At 43.6% G+C, this 18,501-nt stretch overlaps 1 protein-coding gene across 4 annotated transcripts in view; it reads right to left on the reverse strand.

Moving 5' to 3' along the window:
- LOC121875024 (cholesterol transporter ABCA5-like) overlaps positions 1-18,501 on the reverse strand; it is a gene marked incomplete at its 3' end in the record, with an annotated part of 115,291 nt that overhangs the window by 33,672 nt on the left and 63,118 nt on the right. For all 4 annotated transcript variants that reach the window (XM_042379376.1, XM_042379377.1, XM_042379379.1 and 1 more), the window contains 4 exon segments: positions 745-886; positions 1,937-2,108; positions 10,597-10,673; positions 17,655-17,805. In XM_042379376.1, coding sequence (XP_042235310.1) covers positions 745-886; positions 1,937-2,108; positions 10,597-10,673; positions 17,655-17,805 — 542 coding nt within the window.

Genomic DNA, 18,501 nt, shown 5'->3' on the forward strand with positions numbered 1-18,501 from the left:
AACAGATGCAAATGTGAAAAGAAAGTTATCTGTAAATCTTCATTTGTTTCAGGTATTTGTAGATTTAAAAATAAATGTTGCAGGTATGGCATTAATAGACAGTAATGCTTGTAAGAGTTCAGAAATGGTTACAGCTTAGTTACCTCTGTAGAGTTGGGTGACTCTGGTTATCATCATCAGTACAGTGCAGAGTAGTTATAGATCAACCTTTTGTATTTACAATAATTACTTTATAATTCTAGAGTTGTGTTAGGTAGAAGTTACCCTACTGGAGACAGCATCTGGGGGATTCATTAGCTTACAGGAGACCACAACTTCATATATAGGACACAGGCTGATTTTATTAGCCATTTTTCAGACAAAAAAGTGTGTCTTATATGCCATATAATATGGAATAAGTAAAGATTATTTCAGTAACTGGGATTCTACTGCAGTTTTCTTTGACTTCATATACCACACTATTAGAGGGTAACTGAGGAGAACTTTACCATCAGGCCACAGGCTGAATGACTGTGTGTGACAGAGATGAATCTACTTATCCCCAGTGAGTTTGATGGAGAATGATCACATTATGAGTGTTAGAGAATAATGAAATAGCAGTAAGTTAATGTAGAATACTGTACAGAAACTGATAATATAACACATTATCATGATGTAGTCATCCACTTGACTGTACACTACAGGGTTATTAAGGAACTAATAACACCATGATCAGTATATCACCTACAATACTGAGTTACTTACTTAACATCCATGCCAAAAATTTTTGCACTGCCCTTTGTTGCAGCTGTCATGCCCGTCAGTATGTTGAACAATGTTGTCTTCCCGGCTCCGTTGTGTCCCAAGATAGCAGTTATCTGACTCTCATAAATGTCAAGGCTGAAATCTGTAAAGAAGAATAAAACCAATGGTAAAATAGCTTACTTGTCTCAGGCATATTATGATCACAAAATACTTGTCAAAAGTGCAAGTATGTTTCCCCAGACAATAACATTAATTCCACTGCTAGCACCTCTCTCACTGAGCCATCCAAGACACTGACCCACCTTGGCAACATATTAGATGTACCAAGTGTCCCAGTGCTTAGTGACACAACATTCACTTTATAGGAGCAAATGTTTCTGGGTTTGATTCCTATTAAAAATGGACGACTGGGTTTCCCTTAACCATTACACTATATGTAGTAATAATATTCCAGCCCATAATTTCCATCTATTTGCCAGATAGTTTCATCTTGTTCATGTGAGGCGTGTGAGGTGGTGGCCAGGACCCACACATTATCTCTACAACTGCCAGTGTTTTCTCAGTCATGTCGACAGCAGACGTGCATTCAAGTCAAATTAACTAAGTACCAGTAATCCTGCTTCTAGTAACTCCATCTGACTATGAAAATGTTAGATCATAATCTTTTTGTGTATAAGCTCCTCTGTCAGTTATTGTAAATTCACTTACCTCTGTGTGTCAACACTCAAATTGTGATCAGATGCTGTTATTTATTGCAAAAATGTCTTTTACATTATTTCTTATGGGATTAATTCCCAGCTTTAAGTGGATTCATTATCAGAGGCGTTTTTCTGGTCCCAATTAACTGCAGATCTTAGGCCGACAGGTGTCGTCTCCTAATTATAACAAATCTGGGTGTGTCTGGACAGGTGTGTTTGGTCAGGTGTTGGTGTACTGGCTGGACGGCAGGGTCATTAACAGGGTCATGTCGCCTGTTCTCTCATCACACTGTGGCAAGAACTTCTTGACCCTTGTAGAGTCTTACTGTTACATGTGCCGTTCTTCTCTGGGCTGGACCTTTGGTCTGTAAGAAAATCATTATACCTCCTGGGCTAAGAAATTCATTGACCCCTAAAGATAGAATTTTGAGCAACTCTACTGTACCAACCATCCTTGAACAATACTACAAGTAATAAAATTAATTTATATTTACTGTCCACAGCTGTCACGGGTTCCTTTCTCGGAGGGTGAAAGATCTTCGTCAAGTTATGGATGGAGACCGCAGCTCTTCCACTCATGTTTGGGGAGACCGGTTCCAAATTTGGGTTGTTTAAATTATCATCGTTTTCATAAGCACCATTTTCCAAAGCACAAAGTGAGGCAAACTGAAAAATATAAATAATTTAGTGTAGTGTAGTGTATTTTACTGTAGCTTACTGTAGTGTAGTGTAGTATAGCTTAGTGTAGTGTAGTTTATTGTAGTTTACTATAGTGTAGTGTAGTGTAGTTTACTGTAGTGTAGTGTAGTGAAATGTAGTGTAGTTTACTGTAGTGTAGTGTAGTGTAGTGTAGTGTAGTGTGGTGTAGTTTACTGTAGTGTAGTGTAGTGTAGTTTACTGTAGTGTAGTGTAGTTTACTGTAGTGTAGAGTAGTGTAGTTTATTGTGAGGTAGTGTAGTGTAGGTTACTGTAGTTTACTGTAGTGTAGTGTAGTGTAGTTTACTGCAGTGTAGTGTAGTTTACTGTAGTAGTGTAGTTTACTGCAGTGTAGTGTAGGGTAGTTTACTGTAGTGTAGTGTAGTTTACTGTAGTTTCACTGTAGTGTAGTGTAGTAGTATAGTGTAGTGTATGTAGTTTACTACAGTGTAGTGAAGTGTAGTGTATTAATTTGAGTGTAGGTAGTGTAGTGTAGTGTAGTGTATTGTAGTTTACTAGTGTGAATACTGCGTAGTGTAGTTTACTGCAGTGTAGTGTAGTGTGAGTGTAGTTTACTAGTGTAGTGTAGCCACTGTAGTGTAGTGTAGTTTACTGTAGTGTAGTGTAGGTTACTGTAGTTTACGTGTAGTGTAGTGTAGTAGTAGTAGTGTAGTGTAGTGTGGTGTGGTGTAGTGTAGCTTCATGAGTGTAGTGTAGAGGTAGTGTAGTTTACTGTAGTGCAGAGAGTGTAGTTACTGTAGTGTAGTGTAGTGTGTGTAGTTTACTGTAGTGTAGTGTAGTGTACTGTAGTGTAGTGTACTGTAGTGAGCGAGTGTAGTTTACTGCAGTGTAGTGTAGTGAGAAACTGTAGTGTAGTGTAGTGTAGTGTAGAGTGTAGTGTAGTGTAGTTACTGCAGGTAGTGTAGTTTACTGTAGTGTAGTGTAGTGTAGTGGGTAGTGTAGTTTACTGTAGTAGTGTAGTGTAGTGTAGTGCAGTGGTGTAGTTTACTGGTGTAGTGTAGTGTAGTGTGCAGCTGTAAGTGTAGTTTATAGCGTAGTGGTGTAGTGTGGTGTAGTGTAGTGTAGTGTAGTGTAGTTTACGCGTGTAGTGTAATCTGAAAGTGCAGTGTAGTGTACTGTAGTGTAGTGTAGTTTATCAGCAGGTAGTGTAGTTTACTGCAGTGTAGTGTAGTGTAGTGTAGTGTAGTATGCGTAGTGTAGACTGTAGTGTAGTGTGGTGTAGTGTAGTTTACGTGAAGTAGTGTAGTGTAGTGTAGTTTACTGTAGTGTAGTGTATAGTGTAGTGTAGTGTAGTGTGGTGTGGTGAGTGTAGTGTAGTTTACTGCAGGTAGTGTAGTTTACGTGTAGTGTAGTGTAGTGTAGTGTAGTGTAGTTTACTGTAGTGTAGTGTAGTAGTAGTTTAGCAGGTAGTGTAGTTTACGTAGTGTAGTGTAGTGCAGTGTAGTGTAGTGTAGTGTAGTTTACTGCAGTGCAGTGTAGTGTAGTGTAGTTTACTGTAGTGCAGTGTAGTGTAGTGTAGTGTAGTGTAGTTTACCGTAGTGTAGTGTAGTTTACTGTAGTGTAGTGTAGTGTAGTGTAGTTTACTGAGTGTAGTGTAGTTTATCAGTGTAGTGGCAGTGTAGTGTAGTGAGTAGTGTAGTTTACTGTAGTGTAGTACAGTGTAGTGTAGTGTGGGTAGTTTACTGCGTAGTGTAGTTTACTGTAGTGTAGTGTAGTGTAGTGAGTGTAGTTTACTGCAGTGTAGTGTAGTGTAAGTGTAGTGTAGCTTATTGCAGTGTAGTGTAGTTTACTGTGAGTGTAGTGTAGTGTAGTGAGTGTAGTTAAGTGTAGTGTAGAGTGTAGTTTACTGCAGTGTAGTGTAGTTTACTGTAGTGTAGTGTAGTGTAGTGTAGTTTACTGCAGGTAGTGTAGTTTATCAGTGTAGTGAGTGTAGTGTAGTTTACTGCAGTGTAGTGTAGTTTACTGTAGTGTAGTGTAGTGTAGCAGTGTAGTTTACTGCAGTGTGTAGTTCACTGTAGTGTAGTGTGTGGTGTAGAGTTAAGTGTGTGTATTTCACTGTGGTGTAGTGTAGTGTGGTGAAGTGTAGCTGCAGTGTAGTGTAGTGTACTGTAGTGTGAGTGTAGGGTAATGAGTGTAGTGTAGTGATGGGTGTGAGTGAGGTAGTTTACTGTAGTGTAGTGTAGTTTATGCAGTGTAGTGGAGGTGTAAGTGTAGTGTAGTTTACTGTAGTGTAGGGTGTAGTGTAGTAGTGTAGTGTAGTGGTTACTGGTGTAGTGTAGTTTACTGCAGTGTAGTGTAGTGTAGGGTAGTGCAGTGTAATTACTGCAGTGTAGTGTAGGTAGTTTACTGTAGTGTAGTGTAGTGTAGTGTAGTGTAGTGTAGCGTGTAGTTTACTGTAGTGTAGTGTAGTGTAGTTTATTGCAGTGTAGTGTAGTGTAGTGTAGTGCAGTGTAGTTTACTGTAGTGTAGTGTAGTGTGTTTACTGCAGTGTAGTGTAGTGTAGTGTAGTTTACTGCAGTGTAGTGTAGTGTAGTGTAGTGTAGTGTAGTTTACTGCAGTGTAGGTGTAGCTACTGTAGTGTAGTGTAGTGTAGTGTAGTGTAGTGTAGTTTACTGCAGTGTAGTGTAGTTTACTGTAGTGTAGTGTAGTGTAGTGTAGTGTAGTAGTGTAGTTTACTGTAGTGTAGTGTAGTGTAGTGTAGTGTAGTGTAGTTTACTGTAGTGTAGTATAGTGTAGTGTAGTGTAGTGTGGGTGTAGTGTAGTGTAGTGTAGTTTACTGCAGTGTAGTGTAGTTTACTGTAGTGTAGTGTAGTGTAGTGTAGTTTACTGCAGTGTAGTGTAGTGTGTAGTGTAGTTTACTTGTGTAGTAGTTTACTGTAGTGTAGTGTAGTGTAGTGTAAGTGTAGTTTACTGCAGTGTAGTGTAGTGTAGTGTAGTAGTTTACTGCAGTGTAGTGTAGTTTACTGTAGTGTGGTGTAGTGTAGTGTAGTTTACTGCAGTGTAGTGTAGTTTACTGTAGTGTAGTGTAGTGTAGTGTAGTTTACTGCGTAGTGTAGTTTACTGTAGTGTAGTGTAGTGTAGTGTAGTTTACTGCAGTGTAGTGTAATTCAGTGTAGTGTAGTGTAGTTTACTGCAGTGTAGTGTAGTTTACTGTAGTGTAGTGTAGTGTAGTGTAGTGTAGTTTACTGCAGTGCAGTGTGTGTACTGTAGTGTAGTGTAGTGTAGTGTAGTTTACTGTAGTGTAGTGTAGTGTACTGTAGTGTAGTGTAGTGTAGTTTACTGTAGTGTAGTGTAGTTCACGTGCAGTGCAGTGCAGTGTAGTGCAGTGTGCGTAGTTTACTGCAGTGCAGTGTGTGAGCTTACTGTAGTGCAGTGCAGTGCAGTGCAGCGCAGTTCACGCAGGGTATGGCAGTGCAGTGCAGCGTAGTGTAGTTCACCGCAGTGCAGTGCAGCGCAGCGCAGTTACTGCAGTGCAGCGTAGTGTAGCGCAGCGCAGTGCAGTGTAGCTTCACTGTAGTGCAGCGCAGCGGCAGCGTAGTACCGTAGTGCAGTGCAGCGCAGCGCAGTGCAGCGTAGTGCAGTGTAGCTTACTGTAGCGTAGCGTGTGTAGTGTAGTGTAGCGGTGCGTAGTTTATCAGTGTAGTGTAGTGTAGTGTAGTGTAAGTGTAGTGTAGTGTAGTTTACTGTAGTGTAGTGTAGTGTAGTAGTTTACTGCAGTGTAGTAGTGTAGTGCAGTGTAGTAGTGTAGTGTAGTGTAGTTTACTGTAGTGTAGTGTAGTGTAGTGTAGTGTAGTGTAGTTTACTGTAGTGTAGTGTAGTGTAGTTTACTGTAGTAGTGTAGTGTAGTGTAGTGTAGTAGTGTAGTGTAGTGTAGTTTACAGTGTAGTGTAGTGTAGTGTAGTGTAGTGTAGTGCAGTGTAAGCCATTGTAGTGTAGTGTAGCTTACAGTGTAGTGTAGTGCAGTGCAGCGTAAGTGTAGTGCAGTGTAGTGTAGTGTAGCGTAGCTTACTGCAGTGTAAAGTGCAGCGCAGCGCAGCGCACCGCAGCGCAGCGCAGCGCAGCGCAGCGCAGCGCAGCCCAGCGCAGCGCAGCGCAGCGTGCAGCGCAGCGCAGCGCAGCGCACACGCAGTGCAGCGCAGCGCAGCGCAGCGCAGCCACCGCAGCGCAGCGGTGCTGCAGCGCAGCGCAGCGCAGCGCAGCGCAGCACCGCAGCGCAGCGCAGCGCAGCGCGCAGCGCAGCGCAGCGCAGCGCAGCCCACCGCAGCGCAGCGCAGCGCAGCGCAGCGCAGTCAGCGCAGCGCAGCGCAGCTCACCGCAGCGCAGCGCAGCGCAGCGCAGCGCAGCGCAGCGCAGCGCAGCTCACCGCAGCGCAAAGCAGCCGCAGCGCAGCGCAGTGCAGCGCAGCGCAGCGCAGCTCACTGCGCAGCGCAGCGCACCGCAGCGCAGCGCAGCGCAGCGCAGCGCAGCGCAGCGTAGCGCAGCGTGCCCACCGCAGCGCAGCGCAGCTCACCGCAGCGCAGCGTAGCTCAGCGCAGTGCAGCGCAGCTTCACTGCAGCAGCGCAGCAGCGCAGCGCAGCGTAGCTCACCGCAGCGCAGCGCAGTACTGCAGTGCAGCGCAGCTCACCGGCAGCGCAGTGCGCAGTGCAGCGCAGCCTGACCGCAGCGCAGCGCAGCGCAGCTCACTGCAGCGCAGCGCAGCGCAGTGCAGCGCAGCGCAGCGTAGCGCAGCGCAGCGTAGCTTCACTGCAGTGCAGCGCAGCGCAGCTTACCGCAGTGCAGCGTAGCTTCACCGCAGTGCAGCGCAGCGTAGCGCAGCGCAGCGCAGTGCAGCGCAGCTTCACTGCAGTGCAGCGTAGCTCACGCAGCGCAGCGCAGCTCACCGCAAAGTGCAGCGCAGCGCAGCGCAGCTCAGCGCAGCGCAGCGCAGCCTGACCGCAGCGCAGCGCAGCGCAGCGCAGCGCAGCGCAGCGCAGGCAGCAGCGCAGCGCAGCACTGCGCAGCGCAGCTCAGCAGCGCAGCGCAGCTCACCGCAGCAGCAGCGCAGCGCAGCTCATCGCAGCGCAGCGCAGCGCAGCTCACCGGCGCAGCGCAGCGCAGCGCAGTGCAGCGCGTAGCCACTGCAGCGCAGCGCAGCGTAGCACTGCAGTGCAGTGCAGCAGCGCAGCTAGTGCAGCGTGGCAGCGCAGTGCAGCGCAGTGTAGTGTAGTGTAGTGTAGTTTACTGGTAGTGTAGTGTAGTGTAGTGTAGCATGTAGTGTAGTGTAGTGTAAGCATTGTAGTGTAGTGTAGTGTAGTGTAGTGTAGTGTAGCATGTAGTGTAGTGTAGTGTAGTGTAGTGTAGTGTAGTGTAGTTTACTGTAGTGTAGTGTAGTTTACTGTAGTGTAGTGTAGTGTAGTGTAGTTTACTGTAGTGTAGTGTAGTGTAGTTTACTGTAGTGTAGTGTAGTGTAGTGTAGTGTATGGTAGTGGTTATTTACTGTATTATAAAGAATATTTCTGGGCAAACACAAGAGATATTCTGCCACGTTCGTAGTGATACGGTAAATTGTATATACAGTACTGTAATTTGTAAAAAAGCTTAAAGTCCTGCTATAATAGTCAAGATAAGGTTATTTCTCTAGAAACAGGGCCGCCTTTGGCAGTGACGTTTCTAGTTTCAAACACCACTGGGCTGCAGTCGTAGGTAGTACAAAGGATGGTTCTCCACACCCCAAATTCCACGTTCAGGAAAATTTTAAGGGTGTTTTTTATGGTCAAGTCATGGACATTTGGGAAGTGAGAAATGTGTCGTTAAGAGCAGCTTTAAACATGGGTTGGATGGATATATGAGCTATAGGGGTTGAGTGTAAGTAGGACTGACCAGTATGGCCTGCTGCAGTGTCCTCCATTCTTATGGTCTTTTGGATATAAAAACCTCCCATGTTCACACTGTATGTATATTATGTATGCTGTATGTATATTATGTATGCTGTATGTATATTATGTATGTATATTATGTATTATGTATGTATATTATGTATGTGCTCCATTTACATACACTATTTATTCAGCCTAGCTAGCAGCGTGTGGCAATGTATTTACCATGTCCCACATGCTTAATTAATGTGCCTGGCGACATATGGAAGCTGCTAATGTATCACTTCACATGTTGCCTAGAGGCTAGTTGACCCCCATACAGAGTAAGGAGCACCACCTCCCTTGTGTACATATCTGTTTATCCAATAAATAGAACCTACGAAACTGTACAGGTGTTTGTGTTCGCTCCTGTAGATAGAACATGATACCCAGAACACGTACACACACCACCTCAGCTGTCATGTACTCTTACCTGGTAGACTTTCTCTATTTTTCAGTGCATTTACAGAGTATATCAGTACTAGATGGAGATATGAGTCAATTTACAAGTAATAACATTGTCTGGACTTTGTTTTGATAATGCCTGATGCTAGCTAAACATGACAACATAGTGCTGTTATTGTTTTGATGATTCACTAATGAACCACTGGGATATTTCATCATTTATATTAATTAATGGGTACAATTTACTGTAACTACCATAAGTATTTGGATATTTATATTCGAGATAGACTATAGGGAGTATTGGGTAAATTTTAAGTTTTGGTCATCCCTGTACTTAGACATGCAGACTATGTTTTTTCTTCCTGATGGTTTGTGATGAGTTATGAGCGATTTAGACCTTCACTTCTATCAGAAATCACTACTTTTGAGTTACTACCCCCCCCCCCTTACCGATGTATGTTAAGCTAACCTTGTAACTCATCACACACTGTATTTTCTTATGCGATTGAAAAATGTTTTGCGATAGAAATCCTGTAGAGATAATGTGTCTTATTGTTTAAAGTACTTAATCCCATAGTTAGAATCTTAAGGTTCCCCAGATGACCAAAATCAAAATAATACCAATATTGTTTGGAATGTTTATATTATGAAATTTGTTGCATGGGGCAGCTAATATCCATTGAATTAGTTTATGTGCTTAGTAATATTTATATATTCAAAATAGTATTACTGTGTTGCACAGTAAAGCACAATTAATTATATAATAATATTTATTTACTGAGCCTATCAGCTGAGAAGTTTGGACAACTACAGCTGACTGCCTCCTGCTGGGAAGCTCACCCCAACCAGTGACGTCACAACCAATCACAGAGCATTTCACAGTCACGTGACTTTTTAGCAACTTTAACCCTTATTTTTTGACACTTTATGGATCAATTTATTTTAAAATATCATTGCCATAGTGAATTTAAGCATTTTCATTACCCATTGACCTGCCATCTTCCCAAAAAACTCCGACCGTCAACTCGTCCATTGTATAAAGGACTTATACTGTACAGATCACCTTCATTAACTGTACAGGTAACTTCATTAACTGTACAGATCACCTTCAAGTGGGAGCATATTGGTCAGCCGTTCACAGGACTGTCAAATGTTCACACAGAGTCAGGGTAGTGCAAGAGCTGCGCCCGTTGGACACAGACAAGTGTTTTCACTACTGCCGTTGGGTCAACAGCTTCACACACAACAAAGTCACAGTGCTGGACACGATATTTTTCATGGACGAGGCCTCTGGTTTTATTTAAACGGGTAAGTAAATTCTCAAAATACGCTGTGACGGACGCCGCAATGACTTATAGGGAGATTGCAACAGACTCTGATGTCACTACTGACCGCCGCCAGGATCTTGGTCTGTCTTTCACACTTCCTGTGTCACGAAAACGTTTCACCAGTTCATAAACAGTAGCCTTACATGGTGTTGGCCTATCGGGGAATCTCCTTCAAAAGATTTCAACACACCGTTGATAAGATTTGGACTCAAAGTACGCCTCCAACATAGCGACCCTCTGTACCCGCTTAAAACTCATTGTCGACTGACTCACACTTACCTCTCTCTACCAGCTCATGCGCGAAGTCAAGTGACCGGTACGTTACTCGGCAATCTTCTGCGACGTTGCCAGCACGTGCAGCGTGAAACCATGGATGGCTATTGTTGCCATTAAACTACTATAAATTGCCAAACTTTGAGTATGGGGACTTAGAGGCAGTAGACCGATATATTCTTCTATTAATAAATACTTCTGATCCACACACATGAACCAGAGGCAGTAGACCGATATATTCTTCTATTAATAAATACTTCTGATCCACACACATGAACCAGAGGCAGTAGACCGATATATTCTTCTATTAATAAATACTTCTGATCCACACACATGAACCAGAGGCAGTAGACCGATGTATTCTTCTATTAATAAATACTTCTGATCCACACACATGAACCAGAGGCAGTAGACCGATGTATTCTTCTATTAATAAATACTTCTGATTCATGAGTGTGAATCTTGAAGTTTGTGGTTCAAGTGGAGCAGCAAATGGTCTTTAGTGGTTGACTGCACATACTACCAAGTTCTCCTACCTGAAAACTTTTGTTGCTTTGTGTCCAGAATGATTTTGTACATAAAAACCATGGTTTCCTCTTGGTCCCATATGTACCTGAAGTATAGAAAGTAAACCACAGTTAGGATGTAATAAACTCTCACAGGCATGATATCTATGCTATCATATTTCTCATATGTAATAAGTTTCCTAATTGTTGGAATATTTGTTTCCTTATATCAAGTTGAGACAAGTTTAATGGTCTTCATCTCTTTATACAACACAAATATCATTTTCTTATATAATACACAACTTATTAAAACTTTATTTTAGGAGGGACAGTATTAGCAGCGGTACTGTACCACGCTAGAAACACCGCTTCTTGTCCGATCAGTAAAGTTGAGGTCCAGTTAGTACAGTACTGCACTTGGCTGGGTGACTTAAGACATAAGGACTCTACTGGAAACAAGCCTCTCATGGTTGTGTCACCTGTCCTTGGTCAAACTGACTAATATCAATTACTGTACAGTATAGTAAATACCCAGGGCACCAGACACCGGAGTAACAACAAGTCTGAACAACGACAAGAATCATAGAAAATATTATTTAAATTCTTGAAAAAATATTTTTGCATAATACAGGTACAGTATTACCCCGCTTTACACGCGATTTCTCATTTACTCATTTACGCGGACTTTCACTTTCCGCGGTGCATCTACTCATATACGCGTGAAGTATAATTTTTTTTTTTTTATTTAGCTCATAAAATTCATATAAATTACCCGGCCAGAATATAATTTACATTGCTGGAATTCTTACAATATGATGATCATTTTGAATATAAACATCATGGATTTTGCATTAGACATACAAATTTTAGATCTAATGTAATAATTTGGTTTACACAAAGCAAGTATTTTATCTTTTGTGCAAAATATATGAAGTTTACATTCAAAATATTCCCTGACCTGCAAGGAATCCAGAAATGTCAATTATATTATCCTAACTTTAGTCTGAGGTATTATTTATTACTAAACGTTAAAATCTAGTGTTTCACCCAATCATTTCTCAGAGAGGTAGGGGCTAGTGAGCTGGGAAGAGGGGGGGGGGGGATTTGAGTCCATTATTTGAATGGACATTAACCTGGCGACTGTATTTTTCTTAAATATTAATTGTGTGAGCATACCATCATAAAATTTAGATGTTATTTTTACTACAACATAGGTATTGTGTCGGAAAAAGTGGAGTTTGGGGGTCGGGCCAGTCTCTATTGGAATTAATCCCATATGTTCTGTTGTTCACTTTATGCGGTTTTCACTTTCCGCGGTACCCTGTGGGTTCAATTGACTGCGTGTAAATCGGGGTACTACTGTAATTGTTATTTTTGTTTAATCCAGAATGCTACGTCAAGCTTTATACCTAAGTATGTTAATGCCTAGCATTAGCTCGCCAGGCCAACATACAGGCAATTAAAACATCTAATAATTACTTAAAAACATAATATTAGGAGGACACATCGCTACCTGGCATTTAAATGCAATTCTCAAAACCCCCTCCCGCACCCTCCATCACACGCACTGCCACCGTCATCTCTTGCCCCAGAGCGAGCAGTAAACAAATGTCAACTCTCGAGGGGTGGAGATGGGTGGGATGTCGACGTCTCATTCTGGACTATATCACAGAACTGTTTTTTAGAAAAAAAATGGCTTTTTGTTCAATCCAGAACGTGACGTCTAGCTTTGATTACCCGAGCAGGAGGTGGGGAGGGAGGTGACATTGTGTATAAGGCTCTGCTAGTTTAGGTCCATATTATAATTATAAACTTTTGGGAATATTTTCTAATACAGTGGTCCCTCGGTTAACGAGCACAATCCGTTCCAGCAGGTTGCTCGTTAACCGAAAATCTCGTTAACCGAAACCATTGTTTCAATGGGTTTTTGGGTAATTGGTTCCAGCTCACCGAAAATTGCCTAAATTCAACAAAAATGGTAGAAAAGTTCACTTACTTTGAGGTGTGTATGTAGAAGGCTCCTGGATGATGATGATGATGTGCATTTGAAGTGGGAGGTGGAGGAGGAGAAGGGAGAAGAGAAGGAAGTGGAGGTGGAGGAGAAGCATTTTACTGCTTCTTGGAAGGTGAGTCACCTTCCATGAAAATGTCAGGAACCTCTGGACTGACAGATTCTCCACCATGAACATCCTCTCTCCCTCTTGAAGTGGAAGGCTGAGGGATAGCATCTTGTTCCCTCTGCCTTTTACTGAAGAAAGTGTCAATTGTGGTCTGTGGGGCATCTCTCCTCCTCACCATTAACTTATGTTTAAAGAAGGAGACCACTGAGTCCTCAACATGACACAAAGTTAGTTCAGATTTTTCCACTTCTGGGTACTTTGAAGCCAGTTCCCTGAACTTCTCCCAGTAGTAAATCACATCTTTCAACTGTTTAGCTGACATATGGTCATCACTTTCCCTTTCCTCCTCACCACTGTCAGCCTCTACCTGTAACATCTCATCCAGTTGCTTCAAGTCATCAGGAGTAAGTTCCTCCTCATGAGACATCACAAGCTCTTCCACATCCTCCTCCTCCACTTCAAGGCCCAATGACTGACCAATGGACACAATCTCCTGGTCCAACTTTGTTTCTTCCTCAAATCCCTCAAAATCATGGACTACTGATGGCCACAGTGCTTTCCATGAAGAATTGAGGGATGTATTGAACTAGTTCACTAAATCGAGCGAAAAGAACAGAATGCCTGGTCGCTTGGCAGTGTCGCGCGTGATGCCTTGAGGTATTACTATAAAGACACAGTCATATTAACATCAACGACTTCAATAATATTATTAATAATACTACAGGTCCACAATCCCTTAGTCGCAGTTTTGAAATCTGAAAAGCTCTGAAAACCTGTAGTGTTTTTGTGGAGTATCACTCATGTGCACTACACACCCAGAGTGACCCCAAACATAACCCAACGCTTGGCCCACGCAGGTGTGAGGCGTCAGTTCTGTCTGGGCAGAATATAACTTGTATTACTGGAATCCTTGCAAGACAGCGAATAATTTGAATACAGTAGTACCCCGATTTACCCGGTCAATTGAACCCACAGGCTACCGCGGAAAATGAAATCCGCGTAAAGTGAGCAACAGAACGGGATTAATTCCAATAGAGACTGGCCCGACCCCCCAAACTCCACTTTTTGACGACACACAACTATGTTGTAGTAAAAATATTATCTTAACTTTATGATGGTATGCACACACAATTAATATAGAAGAGGTTAGGTTAGGAAAAATAAAGGTTAAGTTAGGGAAAATAAAGGTTAGGTTAGGAAAACTAAAACTTAGGTGGAACACTTACGTTAGTAGAAGAGATGGGTCGGCATACGGGGATGGAGGCTGGTTCCGAGGCAGAGGGCAGATTACTGGCACTCAGGCGAATCACCATTACTAGGTGCATCACCATAACTATCAGTTATAGTTGTCAGGGCTTCCCTGACAAATCCCTCAAAGTCATCTTCACTGTCACTATCACTGGCTTGGGCTGGCTGTGGTGGGTTGCGGGCGAAGAAATCTGTTATGCTTTGCTGACGGCTGGTGTTGATGTTGTCGTGATACACCTTGATGTAGGGCTCCATAGTCTGCAACAGCTGGGTAGTGAAGATTTCATACCTGTTTGAGTCAGGGTCGTCGGAAAGGAGGAGCTTGGCTTTCTCGATACACTCGATGGCACCCCTAACATTACTATGGGATAAGTGTTGTTCTTCTTGGGATGACGCACCACCTGCCTCTTCACTGACGTCGTCATCATCATGTACCATCTCCTCGGTAGTCACATCAGGTTCCATTATCACCTCCAGGATGTCGTCGTTGGTGGTCTCGGAGAAGCCTGGAACTGTAACAGTCTGCGCAGCTTCTCTGGCAAGGTCCACTGCTACTGCAACAGTCTGAACCTCACCAGTCACAGATTGACCCCTCCTCTCACCTGGTATTCCATGCAACACATGTCTCCATGCGTGACGAATTGTAGCAATAGACAGTTGGTCCCATGACTCCACCAAGAGGTCCACAGCTTTCTTGATGTTAAATACTCTCCAGAATTGTTTGAACAGTATTTTTTGCTGTGCCAACTGTTGATCCTCATCTTCTTCGCTCTTGCTATCGGTGGTGGTGTCACTCAGGTTACGCAACTCTTCCCTGGTGTTGGTGTAGTCGTTCAGGAGTTTGAATTTTTTCGTAGAGAATGCAGCTTTTACATTACAGATTAACTCTTGGTCCATGGGCTGTAATATAGACGTAGTGTTGGGAGGAAGGAAGACCACTTTTACGTTGGGGTGACGATCTAACAGTAGGGGCGAGTGTCCTGGTGCGTTGTCCAGCAGCAACAAAATATTGAATGGCACATTCTGTCGCTCACAGAATTTCTTTACATCGGGAACAAAACAGTCATCAAACCAGGAGAGGGACAGTGTAGAGAACATCCACGCCTTACGTGCGGTCAGCCAGTGGACATTTAGCTTGGTCATGTCCATGGTTTTGTAGGAGTGCGGCTTGCGTGCTGTGTGGATCACCGATAACTTGAGCTTACAGGTACCGGAGGCATTGGTGGTAAACAGGACGGTGATGTGTTCCTTCTGCATCTTCCGGCCCCGAATCTTGCTGGCATTCTTTACAATGAAGGACTTGGAAGGTAGCTTTTCCAGAAAAGACCAGATTTGTCCATGTTAAACACCTGGTCATCACTGTACTGTCCTTCCTCCATAATCTCACGTAAAAACGGAGGAAATTCCCTAGCCGCAGCACGGTCAGCACTCGCTTCTTCACCACCAATGTTTATATTGGTGATCTTGTTCCGGATCTTAAACCTCTGTAACCACCCAGAGGAAGCATTAAAGGGTTTGGGCTCTGTAATTCCCATCTTTCGTGCCACTGCCATGTACAGTTCACGTGCGTACTCCTTAACAGAGCGCGTGTCGACCGCCATGTTCCGTCGCGCCTGACGCACCAAGTAGCTCACAAGTAATTTTTCTGTCTTGAGAAGCACCTGGTTGTGAAAATACTTGATCATCGAAGCACCTGTAGACTTTGTGATCTTCATGTGCTCCTTTATCTTGGCTGCATCCTTCTTTATTGTTCGAATCGTAGATTCATTCACACCATGCTGGCGCGCCAAATCAACCTGCCTTGTTCCTTTCTCCAACTCTTGGATGATAGTATACTTCACCTCGTAGCTTAAGGAACGTCGTGTCTTCTTTGGCTTAGTGCCGCTGGGTCCAGGTAAGGAAAGGTTTCTCTCTGGGGACGGTGGTCCGGCGGAAGCCATTTTACAGAACAATGGATACGCGTTTACACGGTCTGGCGTGGAGGGATGAAACTGGCGCGGCTAGGTCAAGGATCGTCTTTCCTCCCTCCCTCCCTCCCCCGGGTGGACACGTCATAATACTTTAAGCCAATTACAGCTAGCAGCAGAGGGGGGTAGGGATGCATGGCCAATCACAGTCCGATACGTCATATGACGTCAGTGATAACGCAACAAAGACACACACTGCGCAACCTTACCGCGCGGCTTGCCCAGGCGGAGGGAGGAGGGAGGGAGGGAGGAGGAGGAGGGAGAGGCGAGAGCACAGGCAGGCAGGCGGGCGGGTGGCGCGAATCTAAAAATAGCGTCGCGCCGGACACTCTCCGCGTAATGGGGTTCACGCACCGCGTAATGTGAGCACGTTAGGTTCTGGCAGGGCACCGCGTTAACGTGGAAACGCGGAATGTGGGACCGAGTAAAGCAAGGTTGACTGTAATTAAGCCAATGGTTCAGTAATTAACCCAATGGTTCAGTAATTAACCCAATGGTTCAGTAATTAACCCAATGGTTCAGTAATTAACCCAATGGTTCAGTAATTAACCCAATGGTTCAGTAATTAACCCAATGGTTCAGTAATTAACCCAATGGTTCAGTAATTAACCCAATGGTTCAGTAATTAAGCCAATGGTTCAGTAATTAACCCAATGGTTCAGTAATTAACCCAATGGTTCAGTAATTAACCCAATGGTTCAGTAATTAACCCAATGGTTCAGTAATTAACCCAATGGTTCAGTAATTAACCCAATGGTTCAGTAATTAACCCAATGGTTCAGTAATTAACCCAATGGTTCAGTAATTAACCCAATGGTTCAGTAATTAACCCAATGGTTCAGTAATTAACCCAATGGTTCAGTAATTAACCCAAGGGTTCAGTATGTACTGTACCGTCGGGGTCAAAAGTGTTGAACACTTGACAGTATTTGGCATGTAAGTACCCGAAGATCTTGGGTATTAAGGAGAGTTTTATCCCATTTAGTGGTTCAGGCATAATATAACAAGTAGTGTTATTAGTATATCCCAATCATATAAGTCACAAGTAGATGCCAGATATTGGTAAGTGTTCAACACTTTTGACCCCGAGTGTACAGTACATTTAAGTATGAGTGAATGTTGAGTATTCCCTCTTTTTAACCTCTCCTGTCACCTGCCCCTGTAATGGGCCCCTGTGTCATCAACAGAACATATTATATAAATGGGTCAATACATCTGATATTATATTCAGATTCACCACCCTGTAACTTTCCACTGTCTATGAGTGAGACATGAGTCGGACACGTGAGCGGGCAACTCTCCCAGGAGGGAGTGACCCATTGTCAGCATTTCTGTAAGCCCGCACAGCGAGGCCCTCACTCTTTAGTCGCTCACAACAACTTATATCGTAAGGACGTGACCTAACGTTTATCATACATAAACGCCGTCCCTTTCTCATTCACTCCTAGACAGTGAGACTTACGGTTGATATACACTCAGGAATTATATATACAACCTTTTATAATAAAACAAAGGAACTACCGTTTGGGTTTCGTTACTTAAACCCAAACAATAAATATATGTGAACGGCCTGGTTAATTGCACAAGCATCCGATTCACCCCTCTTGTGTTGTGCCGGTCTCCTCAGTTAATTAAAATCCTTGCTCAAAATCTCTGCTCTGTAACCCTTGACCCTAATAAAGGATCAGATGTCAACTAAACATATAAATACACAGCATTAGAGCCTTACATCACACTCGTGTAAAAGACATACTTGGGATGACGCTGTCCAGATAATACGCCAGGAAGAGATACAGAAGTATGTCGACGGATAACATAATAAGGCTGCCGGCAAATGGGAGTCCTGGGCCCTCCCACACGTTATTGAAGCCCAGACCTCCGCCGGGGACGTCGAACATGATCACCTGTAAGCAAAATATGATATCTACTGTACCTGAGAAACTCGTCAGAATTTTCTTGCATACAGTCGGGGAAAAGAGTCTCGTCAGGCCTCCGTCCCGTCCACGAACCGAGACTCGCGTACCTGTGTGGTGTCTCGGGTTGACTCACAGGTTCATGAGTCTCAGGGTTGGTGGAGGACCGACGGGACATTACCACATTAGAACACAAATATGATCCCTGTGAATGTGAGACTAAGAAATTTGAAGCAACAGGAAGAGATTCATTTATCTAGTAACAATGTGTCTGTGTGTGTGTGGGGGTAAGGTATGGAAAGAGGAAGGTTAGGGGTTGGAGAGTGGAGGTGCCGGTGTCACTGAGTTTTGCGATGCATGAAGTTACTTCTTTTACTTTTATCCTCTTCACCACTGCTTGCCTCATTAGCCGCTTGGGTGATCGGTCACGTCTCTGTTACACTCTGTTGGCAAATACTGGACATGCACCGGCTCCTGAATGTACCTGAACCTGCTCCAGTGTTGGTCAAGTCTGGCCTTGAAAGAGCTCACACTCGGTGCCATCACAACACTGTCTGGTAGATTGTTCCAAGAGTTCACAGCCCTCACTCCAAAAAAGTTTGCCCTCACAGTTTTCTGGGCCTGAGGCTTCTTCAACCTTGAGCTGTGACCCCTTGTGAGGCGAGCGTCCGCCAGGTCCATGTTTGT

Source organism: Homarus americanus, unplaced genomic scaffold, assembly GCF_018991925.1.
Source record: "Homarus americanus isolate GMGI-L3 unplaced genomic scaffold, GMGI_Hamer_2.0 scaffold7732, whole genome shotgun sequence".
Lineage (NCBI taxonomy): Eukaryota > Metazoa > Arthropoda > Malacostraca > Decapoda > Nephropidae > Homarus > Homarus americanus.